Source organism: Monodelphis domestica, chromosome 3 (assembly GCF_027887165.1).
Source record: "Monodelphis domestica isolate mMonDom1 chromosome 3, mMonDom1.pri, whole genome shotgun sequence".
Lineage (NCBI taxonomy): Eukaryota > Metazoa > Chordata > Mammalia > Didelphimorphia > Didelphidae > Monodelphis > Monodelphis domestica.
The window spans coordinates 376393139-376408478 of NC_077229.1; the positions used below are offsets into that span (position 1 = coordinate 376393139).

The 15340-nt window shown below is 36.1% G+C and overlaps 1 protein-coding gene across 4 annotated transcripts in view; it reads right to left on the minus strand.

Annotated features, from left to right (window-relative positions):
* Positions 1 to 1065: 1065 nt before the first annotated feature.
* OTULIN (OTU deubiquitinase with linear linkage specificity) overlaps positions 1066 to 15340 on the minus strand; it is a 59440-nt gene continuing 45165 nt past the window's right edge. For 3 of the 4 annotated variants that reach the window (XM_007486830.3, XM_007486832.3, XM_056824281.1), the window contains 3 exons: positions 11548 to 11673; positions 7762 to 8031; positions 1066 to 5435 (listed from right to left, as the gene is read on the minus strand). In XM_007486830.3, coding sequence (XP_007486892.1) covers positions 5241 to 5435; positions 7762 to 8031; positions 11548 to 11673 — 591 coding nt within the window. In that variant the 3' untranslated portion in view covers positions 1066 to 5240. Of the gene's footprint in view, positions 5436 to 6964; positions 7002 to 7761; positions 8032 to 11547; positions 11674 to 15340 lie in introns of all 4 variants that reach the window. The other variant, XM_056824280.1, reaches the window with a different exon arrangement.

Sequence of the window (15340 nt, forward strand, 5' to 3'; positions counted from 1 at the left end):
AGAATATACTTGGCACTAGCAGAACTATTAGGGATCTTACCATCTCTTTTACAGATTGAGGAAAGTGAGTCCCCAGAAGACAAAGTGGCCTCACCAAAGTTCCAAGGTAATAGTAGGACTACAATTCAAACCCAGGTCCTGACCCCAAATCTAGGGGTGTAGCCACTATGCCATATTAAACATGTTCTTTTAGTTTCCTTTATTTTTGTTTAAGGCACTAAGAAGTCAGGCTAAATACTTCCTTTGCTTTTTCACCAAGAAAAGGAGTTGAAACAAATGTAGGAAATGCCCCAACAGTGAAATCAAGGATATGCTGAAGAAAAAAAAATCGAAATTGTTTATGTTTAAATATGAATACATACAAAACTTGGTAATAACTTGCTAATTGGTAAAGAAAACTCCAGAAAACAAATTGGTTAAAGGATTACTGAGTAAATGAGGTAGATAAATAAGCCTCAACTAAAGTATCATTTTGCTAAAGATAAATCTAAAAATCCCTAGGATATGTTATAATGAACTTCCTTGCTTGAGTCTATTTCTCTATTTGAGGAAATATGCACTTGAAGAGTGACTATTTAAAAGAATCTGTTTAATGACAATTTAAACAGCATTAAACTCAAGGTAATTGCCTTTTAGGTCCTGCTTCTTCATGAAAATTTTAAGGGAGGATATGAATGAGAATCACACAGGATAAGGCAGTATGGCTATGTTGCAAAGGATGTAAGCTTCAGAGCAAAGACTGTATTCATTTTGGGGTCTCCAGCTGCTAACACAGTGCCTGGAATATAGAAGTAAGCAAGCATGAACTGATTATTAATTTGTTGTTGAATCTATACCCAAAGGAGTACCTATGATAAGGACCTTGATACACTGAAGTATTTTTTTAAAACAAAATTTAAATAAAAGTATTTATTTTTATTTGCAGCTATAATTAAGATTTTTCTAATAGTTCACATTTCTCAAAATAGTCTTTGGCTTCCAAATGGCAACAACAAACTAACACACATACAAAATGCCTTCTTTTTTTGGTATTAAAAAATAAATATTTTGCACCAGAGAAAACAACTTAGGTCTATGTAACTCCTGTATGTAAAAGTTTAATAAAAGATGGATGTTTAGGTTTTAAATGCAGGTGAAACACAGAAATTCACTAATATTATCAACATGTACAAGATTTGGAACACTAACATATCTGCTAAAAATAGCACCTTTTTTGCTAAGGGGACCACAAAGCCCTTAAAAAATGTAGCCAGCACATAAGATTACAAACACTGTTTATTCCCGCAGTAGTTAGTTTTCCTATTAGACAGGGGGCCTGAGATTTTACGGGCTAAATGATAAAACATGTGGGAGGAATTAAAAGGATCCAAAGCACGTGCCTTGATACTATAAAAATGTCAGTCATAAAATGAACATGAGTACTGTAAGAAAGGTTCCAAGAATCAAATAGTTTAGAGAAAAAAGATGAATCCAATTTTAGATATTACATGCAAATCAGTAATCAGTTCTCTAATGGATGAACTTCAAAAACATTATTTTGCATTGATATCCTGGATGTCTGAAGTTGACAACACAAGTCAGAAATGAAGTGGTGGCAACAGCTTCTCACTCCCATTTGTGCTGTGTTGGTGGTCCTTGTATGAGTGAAGCCAGTAGATGGTTGATGCACAGAAGTATAAGGAATTAAGAGGGGAGAAGGAAACATGCTGATACAAAGGTTATCAGTGGAGAATATTAGAAACCAAGCTGCCATTTGATTTAAAAGTGCTTTAATGTGAGACAGAATGCTTGTGATGTCTTTGTCCAAGGCACAGGGATTCTTTCAGCAGCTTGATTGCTTGTGTGAATACTTCTGAACTCGTGTGGTCTACTTTGGGGTATTAAGTCAGTGTGCTTTAAGTTCTCACCATGTGCTCTCTTTCAGAACACTAACCATTTCACTTATAAATAGATAAGCCTGCTGAGTACATTTGGGTCTTAACCAGTTTCTAAAATGTTAGTTACTCAATTAATCACAAAACCTGCTCTCCTTCCCCAAAGGAAAAAAGACCAGCCCACTATAAGAAAAAAATCTAAGAATGTGGGCAAACAAAGAATGAATTTCAACAGGGAAAGAAATGATTTACCAATATTTCCCTAAAACTATGTATCTTATGTCTTATCCTCCTCTTATTTATCCCTCTCTTCCTTATTCCAAGTGCTGAAGTGACAGATGAAGTTTACAAGTGTCTGGGTCAGTAGCCAGCCAAAAAGTATGTGGAAAAGCATCACAGATTTATATCCTTTTAAATTTCCATCGTTGACCTGCGTGAGAATGTGAGTTCTGCATTCATTTTTGAGATTTTCAACACATTCATAAGAATAGAAGGGAAAAAAGGGGCAAGCAAACAATTATAGCAGTGAAATCCACTGGCTCCATTTCAAACATATAGACTGAAATTTGAGGGGGGGGAAGTGTATGGATTAGGAATACTTCATACATCATTACCAATGCTACCAGAAGATGCGGCCCAGTACGGCAAGATCCACCAGGTCAAGTGCGCTACAGCTTTACTGCCTCAAATGCCAATCATTCTAGTGAGATCCTGTGATGGAAGAGGTATAAGAATTATTTTGTATGGATAAGATAGAAACACTAAAAGGCAACCAAAACCCAAGAATTCATTATTACTACTCTCATGAGACTTTCAGGAACATTGTTCATTCACAGCATAACCATATGCTGAGTGCAGGGAAAAAATAATCTAGAGATCTGGTCCCAGCCTCTGTAGTTCAGCCCAGTTCAACAGGAAATGTTGGCATTCTCTAGGAGAACAGAATTTGATTCAAAGGCTTTTAGCTATAAAGTAAACATGGTAGAGGAACTGTGTACTGATCACAGTGCAGAGGCAACATCTAAGCTGATTAAAGTCACATGGTAGAGTTTGCATAGTTATTTATGTTTAGAGTTCTCTCCTCAACCAAGAACTTCAAATTTTAAGTATATGTAATATTTGTGTTACTTAAATATTACATTTAAACCAGCCTCTCCACCTTCAAAAGGGATCATCCCAAATCAAAGTACTTATGTAGTAACAGACAAAACAATGATTGAGAGAAAAGTGAATCCCAGTTTTTCTCTGAATCACCTGAATGCTGGGTTGTCACATTCACCTAGACTGTGTCAATGTTGCCACAAAAGTACAGTAGATTCATCCCTCTGATGATCACTCTATTACAGTCTAAGATCCCACACATAGGCTGTCTAGCTTCATCACTTCCTTCTAGAGCTGTACAGATTTTTTTAGTTGTCATACATAATCTGAGATGGTCTGCTATGTTTCCCATTAAAACAACTTTAAGTGACATCATCAGTAAATCCAGGAACATGCCAGCTTCACCAGGTATTGCTGCACAACATTCCTTTAATTTTTAAATTAATGTAGAAGTAGTATATAAGCTTATTCCTATGTAAAATTTCAGCTTGTCAGCTCTGAAAATTGGATCTGATTTACACTCACCCTCACCCCCTAGTTTCCCCAACCCTCATCCCAAGGAAAGAAAACATTGGCAGCAAGAGCTTCCAACATGAGTCAAGTTGAGGGAAGAAAATGCCACCTCTGGCAGTATTTCAATTTAAGAGCACCTAGCATTACAAAAATAAGGTTTTAAACCTGATAGAGATCTTAAAAGATCATCTATTTCAACTATTCTTTGAAAAAATGGAAAAAGGGCATCTGGATGACTTAGTGGACAGAGTCCCAGGCCTGGAGTCTAAGGTCCTGGATTCAAATCTAATCTCAGATGTTTCCTAGTTGTGTGACTCTGGGCAAGTCACTTAACTCCATTTGTCCAGCCCATGCCCTTCCACCTTTAAGAGTTCTTACTAATACAAAATAAGGGGCTAGAAAAAGAAATGAAATAAAACATGGGAAAAGTGAGGTTAAAAGATTTGACCAAGGCCACACTTAGGGTCACTGGTGAGCTGGATAGGATTTCAGAGGATATCTAGTTTAAACCCTTCATTTTACAGAGAAGGAAATGAAGGCGACCAAGGAGGTTAGGGAACTTACTCACGGTCTACCGGTTAAAGGTCACAGCTGAAACCTGAGTGGAGATCCTCTTACTTCAATGTTCTTCCTGTAGCCACACAGACCCTAAGACTTAAATTACCTTTGCATGCTAGTGCCTTCCTCCTAAGACTCCCTCCCATTTGCACCACATCTTGTATGTACAATTATTTTTAGGTAAGTTTCCTGAGGGGAACGACCACGTTTCTGCCTTTCTTTGTATCACAAGCACCCAGAGGTAAATGAATGAATGCTTTACTGGCTGATGTATTTGAGAGCAATTTGAATGAGTAGTCACCCCAAAGAAGGTGATTTTCTATACTAGGATCAATTCCTATAATGTTCTCTCACCTAACAGAGCTTTCTACAATGCTTTTATTAAGCCCATTTGGACCCAGCCCTTAAAAGTCTATGTTGGAGATTTTAGGTTTTTTTGGTCCAGAACTGAGATTTCATTATTATGGAGAACTCCTAGCAATAAAGGTCCTTCTAATCCAAGTCAGCAACTTGTCATTTCTTAGAGTATTGGAGAGGGGGGCTGAGATATTAAGTGATTCGTTCACAGACACGTAGTCAGTGTGTGTCATAAGCAAGAAACCTAGATCTTTCTGATTCCAAGATGAACTCTCTTCCTTATGCCCTGCTGCCTCTCTGCTGAGAATGTTTCAAAATACCTTTAGGAAATGTTTCAACCCAGTTTTATTCTCTCTGCATTATGCAGAAGAAAATGCCAGAGGTATACCAAGTGAGCAGACAGTTCTAATGTCCCAACAAATGCATTGCATAGACAGGTTACTTCAAAGACTCATCACTAGAGGAAAACTGTTTACTCTCTACTTAAAAAACAAATTACTAATTTATCATGACAGGGGATTTGACTTTGGGATTCTCCCAAATTAGCCCTGTGATGGCATGATACAGAACATTTTGCTTTATTGAGGATATATATTTTACACCTTCCAACAGGTGCAATATTCTGAAGGCCTCTGAAATTTATTGCCTTGGAGCAGGAAGGAAAAAAAAAAAAGCTTTATATACAACCTTAATCCTGATAGCAAACATTTAGGTTTTAGGACACCTCCGTGAGGTCAAAACCAGCTCAAAGAGGATGAAGAGTTCTCTTAGATCAGCACTCTAAGCCATATTTCAAGCCAGAAGTCTAATAAGTTTCTCTCTCTTTTGATCTCTTTATCACAAACTTGTCTCCTCACACACTCTGACAGGGATATTATAATGCCTGTCATCCTCAGCAATCAGAGTCACCACAGGCCAGTCCTTGGGTGGATCTGTAGGATAAGATGTGATGAATTCCTCAGTGTTGTACTTAGATAGTCGATAAACTTGTATGGTGTGATGCACTGCATAGGCAAGAAGAAACATCTCAACCTAGGGTGAAGAGAAAAGCATTTTTTTTTTTAAGTTAAGAGTGGAACCTTGAAGCTTAATAGCATCATCAGAGAGCAATCATTTCATACAAATAGAGAAAAAAGAATCCTAAAACACCAGATAATCTTTACATTTGGCTTTGGAACAGAGACTCTTCTGCTGACATGCTCACCCTCCTCCATACTCTGCCATTACCTTTTTCTACTTGGTGGCAGGAAAAAGGATTAACCTGTCACAATGAAGTAGCCAAGAGAGCCAACCATTCACGGTCCATCAGTATAGAAATATAGAAGACTCTCTCTCCAGAATGTACCTAAAAAACACTTCCCATTATAGAACCTCCCCTGGGTCTTTTTGAAAGCATCGTCTGAGGAAGAAGACAATCTGATTGAACTAAATAACACTAGTAAGTGAATGACTAGAGACTTTTCAGTATCTGGATTTTTATAAAAGAGGATGCATGTAAAACCAAAATGACTAGTTTGTAGAACTTTAGGAAGGAATACCAAAAAGAAGTAAAAAATGTCAAATATGACTGAAGAAAATTTGGGGAAAGAATACACTAGCCCTATGTGGGAGTTTAATCCTAGGTCCAACTCCTCTATCTGTGCCTTCTTTTCATAATATTTCTCTTGCTCTCCTTCTTAAGTAAAAGAGCCCTCAAGATTGCTCCTCTATGGAAATTAGCAAGGGCTACAGAAAAGAGATGGGGCAGTCATGATGGTATGGGGCAGATAGCTGGTGCACTGGACCTGAATTCAGGAAGACTCATCTTTCTGAGTTCAAATCTGGATTCACACACTTATTAGAGCTCTGTGAATCTGGGCAAGTTACTTAATCCTATTTATCTCCCTCAGTTTCTCATCTGTAAAATGAGCTGGAGAAGGAAATAGCAAATCACTCTAGGAAATTCCAAAATTCACAGAGTGGGATAAAAAAACAACTGAATAACAATAAAGTTGTGATGGTCTGTATTTGTGGGTAATTATTAAGGACTGCCTGTATTTGGCTTCTTTATAACTATGACTTGTCTTTAATGGAATCACTATGTGTTTACTACTTAAGAAGGAAAAGCCTAAAGTTTAATTCAAAGCTACTGATAATGCTGCTCTTACAGTTTTTAAAATGGTGATCTACTTTTGGACTGACCAAATCATGCCACTACTATCTACACTTTAGCTAAATATATCATCAAGTATCAGAAATCAAAGAGTGACCTAATAGGGACTTGGCAATATGAGGAAATGAGTCTAAAAAGATTTTGAACAAACAATTCTGATTTTTCCATTCTCAGGTAGTGGGGAAAATTGCACAGAAAGGGTCTGAATTTTGAAGTTTGAAAACAATGCCAAAATTGCATATGGTTTTGCAAACCAAAAAATCTATAGCTTCCAGGGAGGAGGTTCACATATATTTTAAAAATTAAGGAGCAGCTGGGTGGCTCAGTGGATTGAGAGCCAGGCCTAGAGGCGGGAGGTCCTGGTTCTCAGATACTTTCTACCTGTGTGACCCTGGGCGAGTCACTTAACTCCTCTTTTGCCTTGGATCCAATACACAGTACTGATTCTAAGATAGAAGGTAAAGAGTTAAAAAAAAAAATTAAAGATAATACATGTAGGTCTTGTTTAAGCAATGAAACAAACAAAAAAATCATCCCCGCCCCCCCACTTTCCCCTGGCAAGGAATGCCAGTATGAGGGATAGCTGTTAACCCATGATGGCAAGTATAAAAACTATCATTCGTCTCAGGTATAATAATACCCAGCATAATTCTGGCATTTTGATTTTTTTTTTGGCCAAGTACATTTAAATAAGCAGAGAAATGAGGGTTTAGAATAAGATCACTTTAGCAGCAGTTTTTAATAAATGCCTGATAACTTTTAAAAACTAAATTACATGCTCAGTGTTGAAAACCTATTTTTTTGAATGACAGAAAATAGCCTTTAAAGCTTACTAATGATGGGAATATGTAGTTTATGCCACATTCTAATATAGTTTGTAGGGCAAAAGATCTGGCAAAAAGTCATACTATATTTGGCTTCCAATTAAAGTAACCAATCTAGCAGAGCTATAAATGGCTTTGTGGCCTTGAAGGTGGAAAAAATAAATAAAACAGGTGCCAGAAGAGGGTCAATATGAACTAAAGCTATGCTGTTCCTATATTTAAAAACAATGCCCTATTTTGCTCAGAGAAGCTAAGATTAAGACATGTATTTCAAGGGCTAAGCTTTTATCTGCAGCAGTCTGACATTGTGAAATCTATTGACTTTAGAGATGTTTCCTAAGAAGCTCTGGCCTGAGCTTTGGGGCCTCTCAGGACAGCTCACCTGCTCCAGGCCACCAGAATGGCCCACTTGATTCAAGTGATTCCTCAGCAGCTGAGCAGGATCTCCTGAGGTGTCCCGAGCAAACAGAAGGACAGAGAAGAAGGGCACTTCCTTTCCCTTCTCTTTATCATCGTAGAGTTGGATGGCCTTGCTCAGCATCAGAAATTTCACAGCTTCATAGAGGCTATATTCTTCCTCTTCATTTCGGAAGAGCTCATCACAAGCCACCTGCCTCTCTTCTGCAGTTCTCATTGCAGTTAAACCTGTCCACTATAGGACATAAACGTGAGTCAGTCAAGAATTGAGATGCAGATTTTTAAAAGGGCCTGACCACAGGTTCATGATATCAAGTCAATATTAAAATAACAACTGGCATTCTGACTGCAGAAATTCTAAATGCCAGATATTTACATGTGGTTGAAACAAGAGGTTAATAAGGGGAAGTAGTAGTACCCTAAGGGAGTGGAAGTATATACCTTCCAATAATCACTGAGTTAGGTAGGTAGAACTCTAGCCAATGGAGCCAAGAGGGCCTGAGCTCAAATCTGACCTCAAGACACTTACAAGCTTCATGACCTCCGACAAAAGCCACTTAGCCTGTCTGTCTCAGTTTCTTCAACTGTAAAAGAGGATAATAAAAGCACCTGCCTCCCAGCGTTGTCATATCAAATGAGATAATATTTGTAAAATACTCAACAAAATGTTGGGTACAATATCAGGCATTAAAAAATTATTTTTTTCCCCATTTTTGTGCTTTCTCCCTTTATTTCCTCCCTTTCCAATGCAACAAGGTTAAGTCAGGTGTACAAATATTGAGCAAACAAAAAGAGAAGGCACTGCTCAATATGTCTAGAAACACCCACAAGAAAGATACAGGAGGAGTCAGAACTCAGAAATAAAAACCAACACTAAAACACTGTTGACTTGCATACTGATTCAAAGGTAGATGACAAGCAGGGTCTTTTGTCTTCCCAAAGTAATTTTCTCATTTTAATGACCCTTGAATAGGTACATATTAGACACAAATGTTCAGAACAATAAACTAAATCTTTAATGAGCAATTTCTACATACAAGGTCCATGCTACTAGGTACTCTGTAAAATTCAACTTTGTTCCTTTGAACTTTTAAATAAATTTAGCTCTGGAATGATGTGCTTCAATTAACAAAGATGTGAATATGTGCTAATACAAATTTCAGTTACTGGGAAATAGAAAATAATAATATCTGTCTCAAAAAAATTGTACATTTAGAATTCAACTGAATTAATAGTAAAGACTATAATAAGATAGTAGAGTTCTTCTCCTATCCCTCTGAGAGTGGGTCTATTTCTTTGGGCAATCAGGCTCACTTCTACTCCAGAATCCCCTGCCTTTTAAGTGTATTAAATACTCAGCTGATGGCTAATATAAAAAATTTTGTATGACTTCACACACATAATCTATATCAAATTGCCTGCCTTTTCAAAGAAGGGAAGGGGAAGGAGAAGGAGAGAATCTAGAACTCAAAAGTTTTAAAAAGGAATGTTAAAGATTTCATTTATGTATAATTGAGGGGGGGATTAAAATAATATTTTGATTTATGAACAATCTGTTAACTGAGCCACACTCAAAGTCTTTTTAAATTGTGGGGGTCTAGTCTAGTGGGACTTGTGCTCAGTCAGCACAGCTTTTGAAAAGCCAGTCACCTTTACTTGAGAAATCCCTGCAAATGTGTTAGAAGTAACCTACACTTCATCTTTCTGAACTATATGTAGTGTATCTGACCAAGGTGGTATGTGTAGGAAGAAAGGGCAAGATTAAATGATAGACTCTATCTCATTTGGTTCCAGAAGTTCTCATATTGGTCAGGACCCATTGTGGTAGGGAGTATCTTGCTGAGGAAACTTCCTAATACTAACAACTACAGGTCTTACAGAATTGAAGTTTCACGCCCATCAACTAAATGGAACATGGGCTCTGTCCTCAATCTCATCTCTAATCTATATTTATCAGATGATAACAATTCAGTATTTTTATGGAACTTGTCTCTTTCTAGCACACGAAACTCTGACCCATTCTTTTCCCCCCTTAATATTAAAGCTACAATTATACAACAAAGTATAATGCAATGCAGCATATAGTCAAATATGCATGCTTTAAAGATGAATGTAAATAAATATATCTATATTTACATTTATATACATATATATGTATACACAGACCTATGTATACAGATAAGCATTGATGAAAGGCTTGCTATTTTATATAGCAGGCATTATGCTATATAATGTATGTATGTATGCACATGCATGCTCATATATTCATGTGCATTCATGCAAAACAAACATAAAGTAGCAATAAGAGTACAGTTACTAATGACTGTGGTAACCAGGAAGGGCTTTATGTATAAATTAGTAAATGAGCTGTGCCTTGAAGGAAACTAGGGATACCCAGGGGTAGAAGTAGAATATATTCCAAGAGAAAGATATGGAGAAGAAAGAATGTTGTGTTTGTAGAATAATTGGGACATTCTGCCTGTGAGAGCTGGGAAGGGAAATAATATATATGAAGCCTAGGAAGGAAGTTTGGTGTCAAGTTGTAAAGGGCTTTAAGTGCCATATAAGAATTATATATTTTGTTCTAGAGGCAAAACAACAACAACAACAACAGGGGTTCTTAATCTATGGCCCATGAACTTTTATTTTTAACATCTTGATAACTATTTCAATATAACTGGCTTCCTTTTTAATCTATGTATTTTATTTATGTATTTTATTTTATGCACTGAAAAGAACCCTTGCAATAGAGTGACACTGTCAGATCTGCACTTCAGAAAATAATCTGGCAGCTATGTAGAGGGCACATTAAATGGGAAGAGATAAAAGAAGTATACATACCCCTATCTTGTTCCTTCCAACTAATGTTTTAAGAACTTAGAAGGCAAAGATCTTGTGTTAGATTTATTGTGTGTTCCTCAGTGCCTAGCACAATGCCCCTTCCCACTACCCACAGTAAGTCTAAAACAGCTTATTTGCTGACATCAGTAACAGTGATGCTGCTAAAAAGAAAATTCTCTGGTGGAACAAAGATAGACAGAGGATAAAGGAAGTTACCTAGAAAGCCCTAACCCTTTACAATCCATAAAGTCAACTAAATCCCTTACTTCCAATTCCATGGATTTGTGGATCCTGTTAACTTTGTGGTGAAGATCACAACCCAACCATCCAGGGTGCTTTTGAAGCTTTCTTCGTCCTGTATAAGTCTTTTAAGGGTCCAGCACATTTAGTTTCTAGCTCAATTTCATAAATTCAATAAAATTCAAAATTACCAAAAACTTCATAATAAAGCAAACTTCAGAAAATTTTGTGAATTTAGGGAATTTTCTCTCAATAAAAGTTTAAAATCTTAATTTCACATAAAGGAAGTTGATTTTACTTCATATCGTTTGTTAAGATTGCTAGTAAGGCAGGCTGAATAATATCCATGAAATGATAGAACAGAAGTTTTCTTGAATTTTCTTTTGTATAACCCTTTGTCATATAAGAAGTCCAGTTTCAAAAGGACACTAATACATGGCAATTGTTCTTAGAACTTCCAACTCTTAATTTTATGAGAAGCCTACACACATGAAAAGTCTCTGAATTTATGTAAAATAATTTGTAGACACTTGGACTACTAAGACATATTTCTATATAACACCTGTGGTTAGTTTCTACAACTATCAGAATGGAAAAAAGAAACAAAAGACTTGGGAGGATATCAAAGGAAAAAAACTTCATAAATTAAAATAATGAAAATGTTTCAAACCTTCTTTCTTAGTAGAGCTAAAGATTCTTTAATTTTATCTCCCAGGTCCTCTCCCTTTCCATCAAATTTCAGTCCAAGCTTCCACTGCTTGATCCAGTTATATCTGCTTATTAGTTTTTCTGGTAACTATAGTATGAAGAAAACAGAAAAATAAAGATGTTAACATCCACAGAAGTCCACCTAATTCCACAAAAGGGAGAGGGGGGAGAATTCACAGTACTTTTATAGGTCTCTTTAATCAATTCAAACTAAGCAAGGAACATCTAAATCTCTGCACTATCATGTCAAGATCCTCTCTTGGGGTCCTGAATTCAAATTATTGGAGGATATATTTCAGAGGTTTTAATGAGACACAAAATGTGAAATCTTGTTTGACTATTCTAATAACCGTCTGGGAAATTCAATAGCAATTAAAGGATAAAATCAAGACCTGGGCTAACATTCTTTCTTTCAATAAAGTGTCTATTTAGAAATCATCCAAAGGCTTTGGGAATTCATTTATTGTTGGAATACCACTATCTAAGGAATTACACTAAGGCAGGTACTTCAGGATTATGTGGGGCATTCAATTATTAAAAATTAGTTCACTGTTAATGGGGAAAAAAATCTACTCTAACCAAATGAATTCTACTTTTTCTTCCTACCTGGAAAAGTTGTTTTGCTATATTATATTAACAGAAACTCAGGTCTGTGATATCCTAGTACAGTATCTATGAAATTATATTTTTATAAATCCATCAGATCAATCATTCCCAACAATTTTTAAAACACCTACTATGTTTCAGGCAGTGATGAGCATTGAGGATACAAAACCAAAAATTTTATCATCTCTGCCCACAAGGAACTTATATTCCATTAGGAGGAATAACACACACACAAATATAGACAAAATAAATACGATCAAAATCTATTGAGGGAGAAGATCAGGAAAGGTACAAGAAAAGTTTCACATAGAAGCTAACTCTTAAGCCAAGTCCAAATATATCTTGTATATTATAACTATTTAAATATATGCCATCTCCCTCATTAGAAAATAAAGTCTCTTGGGCAAGAATGGCTTTGCTTTTTTCTGTATCAAGAGCACTTTGCAAAATGCCAAGCATATAATAAGCACATTTTTAATAACTGATTTAAAAAAAAACAATAGATAAAATGGTACATGAGACAAAGAGAGATACTCAATGACTGAAAGATAAACAGCTGAACTAAGTCATCCCCTGTATTTTTTTTTCTGTCTCTGCCCATCAATCAGGGAAACAAGAGCCTATAGAACCTGGCTCCTGACAGCAAGAGAATGGTGGGTATGGCTTTAGGTGCCTTCAGTGAAAAATCAAGTCAGAATTGGGACAAAAATAGCAGTTAATTCATAGCTTAAAAAATATATAAAACAAACTTCATATCAAAATGAAAGATGATAAATGAAGATCTGGGACATATACATCAGGTCATCATAGGGAAAAAATCTAGGTGAATCTTAAAGAGAAAGGGAATGTGCATTCATACAGTACCTAACCCATGCTGGACACTATGCTAAGCAGTTTTTATGAATATTACCTCATTTGATCTTCAAACAGCACTGCGGGATAGGTGTTATTATCTCCACTTTGCAGCTGAGGAATCTGAGGCTGAGGGAGATGAAGTGACTTGCTCAAGGTCACAGAGATAATGAGTATTCAAGCCAAATTCAAATTCAGGACCCCAGGCTCAGCAATCTATTCACTACACTAGCAACTGCTTCTACAGTAGCAAAATTTATTTTTAAAATGAGACTCAACTCTTTAATTTTTGAAGAATTCATCTAAATCTCTCTTAAGTTCATTTTAAAATATTGCATTCCAGTTTTGCCTTTTTGGGAATGGGGCACTAAGAAGATACCAAAAAGATTTAATGTTACCATAAAAATAAAACACAGGAATGTTAATGACATCTGAGTCTTTTCCAAAGAAATCACATATAAATCAAATAAATCAAAAATACAGTCTTTTCAAAATGTCCACAAACACATATTCTATTAAAATAGTGATCACCATTGAAAATGAAAAAAAAAATTCCAAGTTTTCCATTTAATTTCACAAATTAAACATTCAAACCACAAAAATGTTTAGTAGTTTTAGAATTCATTTGTCACACTAGCCAGAATTTTATCTGTCTTTACCTTTATGTTTTAACATTTTCTTTATGAAAATCTTATGACTCATTTTACAGTTTTAACTCTCAAATTCGGAACTACTATAGCCATCAAGTGGCAACAATCTGAAACCACAAGTGAAATAAACATAAATCTTTGAGAATGAATCTATTAAAATAGGCACAAAAGAGAATGATTCTAACTCTGAAGTTGAATAAACTAAACTTAGGGCAATGAGAAAACAAGTAGTAAGTGAAGCATGTCATACTATTATTTAAAAAGCAGACATGATAACAGGAAAATGGAAATATACCTGTCATATTATCCTCAACAATTATGAAATTCTTGCTAAAGTATCTGTTTGTGAATTTGACTTGAGGCACGGTGACCAATTAGAAGATTATTGCAGCAGCTGAAAGGAAGAGGGGATGAGACCTTGAATTAGGGTTAGGGCTATATGAAGGGAGAGAGGGGGACATATGTGAGAAATTTGAGGATAAAAAGAGCAAGACATGGCAACAAACTGTGCAGTGAGAAGTCAAGGTTTTGAGACTGAAAAGGCATATCTTCAACAAGAATTCAACAGTTTGGATTGGGTTTTTAGGGGAAAAAAAATTTGAGGATTGGTTTTGGACTTGCTGAGTTTGAAATATCTATAGGCATCCAGTTCAAAATGTCAAGACAATTGGCGACAGGAGGACTTCAGCTCAGTAAACTTGGGAAGGACACTAGGGCTGGATATAGACACAACTCCAAGATTAACAAACTCAGGGGAGATGATGAGATCATCTCTTAAGAGAATATTGAAAGAAGAGAAGAGGGATACTAAGAAATAAGTAGGCACGATATAGCTAAATATCTGGTTAAAAGAAGCAGAGAAGAATTAGTCGGTTATTAGGAGGAGAATCAAAAGAATTCAGTGACACAAAAAAACCAGAGCACTCAATTGTGTTAAATGCTAAGGAGCAGGAATGACTGAGAAAAGAAGAGATAATTGAATTCAGCAATGGAATAGACATTAGTAACTCTGGAGAGAGACACTTTAATTGAACAATGAGGCAGGAAGTCAGACTGCAGAGGGGTTAGAAGAGTAGTGTCAAACTCAAAGAGAAATAGGAGTCATGAAACCACACATAAATAGATCCCTGTGACAGCATATTGACTTAGAAAATCACATATTAACTTTATCTGTGTCCTGTTCTAATTTATTTCATTAAATATTTCAGAGCTACATTTAATCCAGACACTACTGAGCACTACCAATAGTCCAATATTACATGACACCTCTGATTTAGAAACTGGAAAAGTGGGGGCATTGAACAATCTAGCTAAGTGTATGGAATTTCACTAAGAAGGAGAGAAGATATAGAGGATGGTAGCTAGGGGCAGGTTCTAGTGAGGGGAGTTTTAAGGAACAGGAGAACTCAGTTATGTGCAGGTGACAGGAAAGGAAGAGGGAGAGAGAAAGAGATTGAAGATTAAAGAAAGGAAGTTTAATAGAGTTGATCTTCTAAGAAAAAAGGTGGGGATGAGATCAAGGGTTATTTTTAAGACCCATGAACATCTGCTTAGAGATGACAACTGAATCCATGATAAGAGATGAACTCACCAAGAAAAAGAAAAGAGAAAACAGAGCGCTGGGGTAGCCCAATTACAGAAATCCCC